Here is a 9,170-nt window from a genome sequence, read left to right as displayed (position 1 = left end):
ACAGCACATGTCGCAGCATTGTATGGCTTTCAATGTGTGTTCAATGTGTTCAATGCCATGTACTTACATACATCTACCTCCAATGCTATTTCCTCTCGATTTTACTAAGTCACTTATAAATCTAAATTCTGAAATTCGACTGAGAAATCAGAATTGAGCCAGTATCTTACCTACGCATGATTTACCCCGTTTCGACTGCAATTAGGCACTTGAAGAAAGGTTTGAAAAGTTGGGTGCATTGCTTTTTGGGGTTTAGTGAACACCTTATTCACGAGAATTAGCGATCGCTTGAAATAAACGAAAAACAATGGTGATAAATCACAACAAAATGTGACGCACTTCAAAATCACTTGTCAAAACACTCCAACGTTGTCCGCGGATAAAACAACTTTCATCAGATTTATAGCTAGCTGATTTCGATCATACGAGTACTTTGCCTGAAGTTTATCGATTGACATTATGCGTGTAATGAAACAATTGAAAATTTGAGTTAAATTGCTTAAATTATTTGTAGATATTTTCAACAATCTGTAGTCATTTGTGCCACCAATACTGTCAAATATATTACCATTGTGATGTTTTCATAATAACAGCGTGAGTAGCCAGCGCCAGGCGCTTCAGCTGTGACCGATCAACAGTTTCCATGGAGACGATAGATTAGCAGCGGAGCCACGTGACCTGGGCAACAAAACTGGACGCGCAGTGTCGTATGGTACCGTCGTGATAGTGCATACTAGTGAAAGGTCTTTGTAGTATGAATAACTATCTGGTAATTGCTAAATAACCGTGTGAGTTGTAAAGACCAGCGCTAATCGCTTAAAATTCATTGTGATTGAGGCTCTGGACGACGTGAATAGCAGTAATAGAGAACAGAAGCTAAACGAAATTTAACTCGCTTGCCGATCAAGATGGGGAAGAAAGGTAAGAAGGGAAAGAAGGGTAAGAAGAAGGAAAAGAAAGAGAAGGACATGACTGAGGTCACAAAAGAGATGTTCGAAATCACTGTGAAGGACCTCACAGAAAAGCTGGAGCGCTGCCGCTCAAAATGTGCAACCCTGGAGGAATCCAACACAGACCTCTCGAACCGCTACAATCAGCTGTCGACGGACCTAGCTGACGTCATCAGCTTCCTGAAACTGCGCCTGGAACAGAAGCGTGACGAGCTGGTCGAGCTGACGGAGCGGCTGGAGGGTCTGGACGCCATCCGCAACCAGGAGCAGCAGGAGTGTCGAGAGATGAAGGACAAACTGGAGGGCGACATGAAGCGCATGCAGTCGGAGCTGACCGCCGAGGTGCAGATGCTGACCACCAAGCTGACCTCCCTAGAAGAGTTCCGCCGGATGCGGGAGAAGCTGTTCGCCGAGAAGAGCGAGCTGGAGCAGCAGTTGGAGCAGCAGCGACAGGACGCCGAGGAGCGTGTCTACCAGGCCAACCGGCAGCGCGTCATCGACAGCGACCAGCTGCAGAAGGACTGCGTCAAAAACATCGCCACCGTGGCGCAGGCGTTCCAGGAGGCCACCCGGCAGCGGGTCAACCAGACCACCCACCGCACACTGCGCGAGAACATCTGTCTGACCGCGCAGATGGCCCTGATCGCCGATAAAGCGCGCCACCTCGACTCGGACAACGCGTCACTGCGCGCCAGGGCGGTGGAGAACGGCCGCGTGCTGAGCTCGCTGGAATGGAGCGAACAGTCGCTGGTGAGCGCCACGCGCCGGCACGAGCAGGAGCTGGCGCGGCTGCAGGACCGGAACCGGGCGCTGACGGAGGAGGTGCAGCAGCACAGCCAGGTGGCCGGCCAGCTGGAGCAGCAGCAGTGCCGCGTCAGGAAGCTGGAGGCGCGCCTGTCGCAGCAGCAGGGCCTGCTGGAGGAGGCGGCCGTGGTGCGCACCGAGCAGGCGCTGCTGGTCGAACGGCTCTCTGAGGAGCTCCAGCAGGAGACCGAGCTGCGCGCGCGCCTCCAGACGGTGGTCACACACGCCGGCAGCGTGGTGCGCCGCGCGCTGGCCGTGACGCCGGCCGGCACCGGCGGCGAGCCGCGGCGTGGCCTGCTCGAACAGCTGCTGACCGTGCTGACTACAGCAGCTCTGCGCGACCAGCAGCACCGGCTGCGGCCGCTGCCGCCACCGCCCGTCAACCAGCTGCCGCGCAGCCTGCGCACCGGCGCGCTAGGCATCACCCCCGGCGGTGACGGTGCCCTCCGACTGAAGAGGACGGACAGCCTCATCCGGGAGCTGGAGGAGGTGGCGGCCGAGTTCCGCGACCAGTGACCGTCTTTTTTGCGTAGTAATGATATATTCACAGCCAAGATCAAGCCTTGAACCAGGGCAGAATCAGGACAAGACCCTAGATTAATCTTAGCCTAGAAATGCATGATCACCTCAGACTGAATGGTCTCAACTATTGCTTTTTGTAGCTCTCAATGAGCAGAAATGCAACGGCGAAAATTATCTGCTGTTTTTGTCACCATCACATCTACAGCGTGTGAATATTGAAACCTGCGACCTGCCTATGTGCCTATTGCATAATCTTTTATGTAAGCTCCACAGTCCACAGTGCCCACTCTGCTTGCGGCGATGTTAGGCTGTTCCGCAATGCACGGAGATATTGCGGCACAGACGCTCCAGTCCGTCTATGAAGCACGGACAGATGCGTAACAATCATTCGGAGTTCTTAGATTCTAAGGCATCCACAAATTTATGTGCATGGCGCTGGTGGACAAATTACTGGAAACCTGCATTTTATCGCACGGCTCCGTCATGCATCATTAGCAACATGCCTTGGCCAGTGATCATCAGTCATTCTTCGTTCTAGTTTATTTACAAGCAAAACTATGCCATTCCACATACTGTATCCCGACTTTGTCGCCCTCGATGTCTCTAGCAGGCCTGGTAGGTGACTGTGGCCTTGTCGGTGACCGGCGGGCCGGTGTAGCAGAACCTCTGAGTGGACACCTGCAGGCTGCGGTTGGCCGTGCTGACGCGCAGGGCGGCGGCGCTGAGCGTCTTCTGCTCAGTGCCGTGGTGGTCGTGGTAGGTGACGTCGACGGAGGTCAGCGCGCCCAGAGAGACAGGCGTGTGGATGGTGGTGCGCCGCTCGGCGCCGGCAGTCAGGTCCACGTGGTCGCTGTGGAAGAGGGCAGAACGGTGAGGGACAGTGAGAACCAAAGGGTCACTGAGGCCAGAACAGTGAGGGGAGGGAGGAGATGTGAGGGGTAAAAATGGCGGAGGAGTGCAAAGGAGTGAGGGATGTTGAGAAAAGGGGCGGCTGATCGGAGCGTAGCAAACAACACGAACGACTGTTTATTTTGACGAAATCATTGAACACATAAAGCTAGGAGCTTCTAGCAGCTCTTTTTACCATTTAAGTAACGTAAAATGTGCCTTGTTCTCACCTCCATGCGGGCAGTCGGTCAGTAGAGCCCAGCTCTCCGTTGAGCACAATCACCATGTTGCCGACGGTATCCTCCTGGTCAGAGTTCAGCTCCACCGTCAGCTCGTAGTAGTTGACTGAAAACATTACAAACGTGCGTAAGCATAAAAATAATTAGGCAAGTATATTACACTCTAATCCATTATGTTTTACAAATAGGAAGCAGACTGTAAATGTGGCTGGCTGTCTCACTAACCGCAGAGCGCCTCGTTGACGGCCGTGGTTTGCAGGTAGTAGGAGCCGTTCAGGTTCATATCGATATTCTCCAGCCCAATCAGGCCCAGCGTCGGGGTGTTCATGGTCTGGCAGGTGCCCGCCAGGTACTCGTCGTAGTCCGAGCACTGGAAGGCCAGGAAGCTGCAGCTCTGCTCCCGGAGAGACTCGACGAAAATCTGGTGCGAGCGGGCGTGAGAGCAGCCAAGCAGGCCGGCCGCCGCTGCTCGAGAGGAGACGAGGCCCTCGTTAGACTAGAGAAGTGAGGTGGCACCGTTTAAGCACAAGTAAATTTTGTTAAAGATTCATAGGTTCAGCCTTTTGCGGCAGTCCTTTGCCTTAGGCATTAATTATTTGGGGAAAAATAGTTGAAGGCCTTGCGTTATCATGGCGGTATCAACAAACTAGAACAATTTTTGCAACATCCAACGCAATATTTCACGGCTGTGAAAAGATGAATGCTTAAAAATCCACCACTGATCGTACCAACAAAGTCGAGAGTCTCCAGATCCCAGATGAGGCCCTCGATCTCGGCGTCCAGGTCACCGCAGCCCGGCTGGTTCTTGCCGTCGTTGGGGAAGAAATCCACGTGGCCGTTGGCCTGAAACAGTGATCACTGAGAGTAGAAACCGGAACATTTGTGATAGGTATCAGCATTCAACAACAAGAACCCCAGATCTCTGCCTATTTACTGTCCCACCGGATACCGTGCGCTCTCTGACCTTAGTGAAGCCGGCGCCGAGGAAGGCCATGCTGCGGCCGTCCGAGTGGATGATGTCCACGTACTGGGCGTCAGTCGGGTCCAGGTGCACAATCACATCCGTGTCCTCAAAGTATGGCTCGGCGGGGTCCAGACCTGGCGCACGAGCACACAACGGCTCAAAGGGCTGAGCCGGGTGGACACTTATGAATATAACCACGAACGAGACATTTATTAATTAACTACGATGAAGGCCAAACAACTTTATTGGACATCGCTTGCATTGCATGGATTGTGAAAACGGAGAGACCGGAACTTTAACCGTTGTTTTTAAAACTTAATCGCACAAGCTACATCACCACGATATCCACAAAGTTGCTTGTTGGCGACCGCCGATCTAGGATCGCCCCTGCACCTGTGATGCGGCCGAGGCCCTCGATGCCGTTGCCGGCGTATCCGCAGATGTGCGCTCCGAGCGAGTGGCCGGCCAGGTGGAAGTCGGCGGCCGAGGCGCCGGCGCTGATCATCTTGTTGACAAGCAGGGCGATCTGCCGTCCCACCAGCTGCGTGTTGGCCGTGGCCTGCAGGTACGGGATGCTGGCGCCGTCCCGCCAGTCCACAATCACCACGTTGTAGTCGCCCTGGCACAGAGAGAAGGCAAAGAGAGTCAGAGGAGCCTGGCCAGAGAGAATAGGTACCGCTACAAACATCAAGCATAGTATTCTTCTATTTCTATGCACGCTACATCGAAACTAAACTATATAACAACAAAGTTTTGCTATTTTAATGAATCTCGCACAAAATGTCAAGAAATTTACACTCGAGTAACACATTTTCTTTCATGGCGATGTGGCGCACCTTCTTGAGCAGGAGATCCTTGGACTCGACCAGGAACGATGTATCACCAGCGTCGTTAAATCCGTGGGTCATGATCACCGTCTTCCGCGAGGGGTCAAAGTCTCCCAGATCATCACTGTTGTAGAACACTTCCTTCTCGCCAGCGTTTCTGCAGAGCAACATCACAAACATTAAATCGCATTTATCACAACAGTGCACTGGTTAATCTTTACAGGAAACCTGTTAATGGTATACTTTCAGAGTCTCAAGAGAAAAGCCTGTATTTTTTATTTAAATGATGGCAAATATTTCGACCCCCATTGAGGAGCCTTTTTCAATGCGAAATTACATGGAATAGTAAACGTTCTTCGCACTGTCTTCGAATAGTTCTTTGCACTGTCTGCATCTAACTTACTATTCGAACAGAATCCGTCTGTCTGTCTGTTTGTGTGTCCGCACTTGGTCTCCCCAATATATTGCAGTTCGCAGTTTTGGTGAAATTTTCGGTGACATGGGGTCAGTTATCGGCGCGTGGAGGTCAAACGGTTGCGAGGAGGTGGCTGAAACTTGCGCACCGCGTAGACGACGCTTCGGGCGTGTGCCTTTGCTGGGTCTGCAGTCGGTGGGGTGCACGGTTTGCGCGTGGCGCGCGCTGGAAGAACGCCAAAGAAATTTTGATCGGTTCGTAGATCTTCATTGAGAGCCGGGGTCGACAAACTTTGTGAGCTAAATGCATGCCGATCGGTGGCGGGTGCCTCGCATTGGCGGATGGGCAAGTTTTTAATTTGAATAAAAAAATGGCCAGAGAATATGCTGATTTTGGTTCAATGGGAAGAGTTTGTAATACAACTATATAAATGCACCGCGTTTGCCGCAATGCGTCACATTTGTCCCAAGGCTCCATCTTCGTCGCAAATCGCACAGCTTTGTCAAATACGGTCCGATAGGGGTGCAATTTGGTGCCAGGATGCATGCTCAATCGCCGGGTGAAAATGCGCCGCGTTTGTCGCAATGCGCCACATATGCCACAAAGCGCCATTTCCGACAAATACGATTAAGCGTAATGGAATGGCACGGATAGGGGCAGGGCTGGGAACACTTTAAGTCTACTATTTTAGTACTGATTGAATCCAATTATTCTGTGACCTGACATGACCCGGCGGTGTTGGTAGGGGTAGGGGTAGGGGTAGTGGTAGTGGTAGTGGTAGGGGTATGGTAGGGGTAGTGTAGTGGTAGGGGTAGGGGTAGGGGTAGGGGTAGTGGTAGGAGTAGGAGTAGTAGTAGGGGTAGTGGTAGTGGTAGCGGTAGCGGTAGTAGTAGGGGTAGTGGTAGGTGTAGTGGTAGGGATAGTAGTAGGGGTAGTAGTAGTGGTAGGGGTAGGGGTAGTGGTAGTGGTAGGGGTAGGGGTAGGGGTAGTGGTAGTGGTAGGGGTAGTGGTAGGGGTAGTGCTAGGGGTAGTGGTAGGGGTAGTGGTAGGGGTAGGGGAAGTGGTAGGGGTAGGGGTAGGGTAGTGGTGGAGGCAAAAGCAGAACAGTGGCCCGGGCTGATCCCAGCTGGACGAGAGGTGACCTATGTGACCTGGCCTGACCCAAAGTGACCGGGGCTGACCCCTTTGACCCGTATTGACCCCGTATCACCCAAATTTCATCCAACAACGCCCTCAGAACAGTTCTTTTTTAAATTCTCTTCACATTTCCGTCCATATCTATGCTTCTAGACAACACATCGACATGAATCAAACACCATTCGAAAGCAAATTGGCTGGTGCCGCAATTTTTTCCTACCACGCAGCAAAGCAAGTGGCGCAGCCGCTTGTCTATATTACTATTTGAGGTGACGTAGTTTCTGTCTATTACGAAGGTCGCGACATGGTGCTGCGTAGCGCGGGTTACAGGTCACACCGTTGCACCTACCGCGCTGAAGTTTGCGCAACTCATAGAACAAGGATGGACAACGTGCCTTTGATGGGTCTCAGCTCGATCGGATCGATAGCGAGCGCGTGGCGCGTGCCCAAAAAGTGCAAATTCGCGTCATAGACTTTACATGTATTAATCGGCTGGCAAAAACGGGCGAAAACAGCCAAATTTGCCCGACACGGGTCCGGTCCCGGTGCAATATCTCGGTAACCGTGGGCCCGACCGGTACGGGGAAAACAGCATCGTGTAGAGAATCGAACGGGCTATCGAATGGTGTGCGGTGCAGGGGTTGGCACGCGCCACGTGCACCGGGGAGGACACTTTCTTTTGAAAAATGGACGTTTTGGACGGATTTTGGAATTTATATTAATTTCAGGTGATCGTCAGACGGAATGAGTTGAAACAGCGCCTATTAGCAATAAAAATGTACCGTCTCTCATGGAAAAATTGTGAAAAGCTAATTGATCAAAAACAATGTGGAAAAAATCGCTGAATTAAATGGTATTTGTCCAAAATGTGCCACTAAATAATTACACGGATTTTGCTGCTTAACCTGATACGTTTGACAATTGAAAATGCTATCATTGGAAAGAGCATTCAATTCTCTCCAAGATCCAATCATCACGTTTGCATGACAAGCAACAGTATTCTAAAAAATATAAATGTTTCAAACCTCTGCAAAACGATTTTTAGTGAAAATTATCTACGCCTTTAATTTGTCATAAAACTACGCGCCTAAATTATAAAGCACATTTGACAGATTCTGAAGTGGAAAGCATGCTTATCAGACACGGGCACCTCGATGCGGTGGATATTTTTTCCTTCTTAAAAAGCTTTAAAAAAAAAAGCTTAAGTTTTTCTGTAATTATCGCTGACGAAGCTCCAGGAGCGAAATATTCGATAACTTTAAATATAACCTTTTGGCTCCTATTTCTGATTTATAATATGAGGTTACTGGTTATTCTTATATTATTAGGATATTTTTTCCACAAACCAAAACGTTTAGCCGTCAAAAAGCAATCGACCGAAATGGATAGATAACCCAACCGACACAAGAACAACCGAACACCCGCCGATCGAAAATATCCCTTTTCGCGTTGCGGAGCACGCGGGTCACCCTAGTCGTTTACTATTCCATGTAATGTCGCATTGGAAAAGGCTCCTCAATGGGAGTCGAAATATTTGCCATCATTTAAATAAAAAATACAGGCTTTACTCTTGAGACTCTGAAAAGTACACCATTAATTTATCAACCTGAGTAAAAGTATTTAAGATGACTTTTAAGTCCCAGGAAACCTGTTGTTGAGATGCTTATTGTTACGAGTCCAACCTCACTGAATGCAAAGAATTTTAAGACAGCTTGCAATAAATTTTAGGTATGTAAATGCGAAAATACTTAAGTAGCGTTACATACTAAAATAAATTTTTAGCATGTCCTGATGTGTCACCTGGTGTGAAGCAGGAGCCGGGTGCCGACGTTCGCAGGCGGCTCGGGCAGGTTGGGCATCGGCCGTTTGGCATCGGACCACGGATAGTCGGTCGTAAAGCAGCCCACATCCTCGTAACACACGTCGTCTGGTGACGTCCGCGGCCGTCAATATGTGACAGATATTGCCGTACTTATACAGAGAACTAAGGCCCTCCATAACACTTCCACTTCCACGCACTAGTCTCGTCAAGATATAACCTTGCAGATAGCATGTCCTACCATCTGATCATCTGATTCTCGATCTACTCACCGGCGCGGGCCACCCCGATGCAGAGCAGGAGGCCACAGAGGCCGAGTGCCGTGGATCCCATGGTGGCTGTCGCTGCGATGTGACCGCCGGGCGGTGTTCAGACTGACTGCACGGTGGCCGGAGTGGTGTGACCCTCGCCAGCGGCCCAGGTGTGCCAGTCCCAGCCCGTGCACCCCCGATAACAACGGGATGCGCTGACGCAGATCCGCTGCTCGTGGCGACCGAGCCAGCCGCGATACTTTTTGTATGGGCTCTGTCCGTCTCTTATCTTGGAGACGCTTTTTTGTATGGTTTACTGCTAGTGATATGTTAGAGAATAAAGCACTCAACTCT

The 9,170-nt window shown here is 50.7% G+C and overlaps 2 protein-coding genes across 3 annotated transcripts; one reads left to right on the top strand and one right to left on the bottom strand.

The window, feature by feature from the left end:
- Positions 1-908: 908 nt before the first annotated feature.
- Positions 909-2,270, top strand: LOC122388886 (cilia- and flagella-associated protein 157-like). Its single transcript, XM_043380375.1, has one exon. It carries the CDS (start codon positions 909-911, stop codon positions 2,268-2,270), a length of 1,362 nt encoding a protein of 453 aa, XP_043236310.1.
- Positions 2,271-2,801: 531 nt separating this feature from the next.
- On the bottom strand, positions 2,802-8,964 carry LOC122388903 (pancreatic lipase-related protein 2-like). 2 transcript variants are annotated; one of them, XM_043380396.1, is made up of 9 exons: positions 8,838-8,964; positions 8,547-8,673; positions 5,204-5,351; positions 4,761-4,986; positions 4,368-4,501; positions 4,132-4,246; positions 3,629-3,868; positions 3,395-3,509; positions 2,802-3,126 (listed from the first exon to the last, which is right to left on the bottom strand). In XM_043380396.1, the coding sequence occupies exons 1-9, from the start codon at positions 8,896-8,898 to the stop codon at positions 2,880-2,882; spliced, it is 1,413 nt and encodes a 470-aa protein (XP_043236331.1). In that variant the 5' UTR covers positions 8,899-8,964; the 3' UTR covers positions 2,802-2,879. The 2 variants fall into 2 exon arrangements, with proteins under 2 accessions (XP_043236331.1, XP_043236332.1); XM_043380397.1 differs by lacking the exons at positions 8,547-8,673; positions 8,838-8,964 and adding an exon at positions 5,598-5,887.
- Positions 8,965-9,170: the final 206 nt, after the last annotated feature.

This window comes from Amphibalanus amphitrite, unplaced genomic scaffold, assembly GCF_019059575.1.
Source record: "Amphibalanus amphitrite isolate SeventyFive unplaced genomic scaffold, NRLGWU_Aamphi_draft 000338F_arrow, whole genome shotgun sequence".
Taxonomy (NCBI): domain Eukaryota; kingdom Metazoa; phylum Arthropoda; class Thecostraca; order Balanomorpha; family Balanidae; genus Amphibalanus; species Amphibalanus amphitrite.
Note: the sequence above shows the minus strand (reverse complement) of the source record. Positions and strands in the feature narration are given on the sequence as shown.

Excerpts from the sequence above, each read along its gene's own strand:
- LOC122388886 (XM_043380375.1), top strand. The coding sequence starts at position 909 with ATGGGGAAGAAAGGTAAGAAGGGAAAGAAGGGTAAGAAGAAGGAAAAG.
- LOC122388903 (XM_043380396.1), bottom strand. The coding sequence starts at position 8,898 with ATGGGATCCACGGCACTCGGCCTCTGTGGCCTCCTGCTCTGCATCGGG. Across the intron at positions 4,987-5,203 it reads AGGATCTCCTGCTCAAGAAG|GGCGACTACAACGTGGTGAT; the intron begins GTGCGCCACATC and ends TCTCTGTGCCAG. Across the intron at positions 3,869-4,131 it reads GGAGACTCTCGACTTTGTTG|CGGCGGCCGGCCTGCTTGGC; the intron begins GTACGATCAGTG and ends CCTCTCGAGCAG.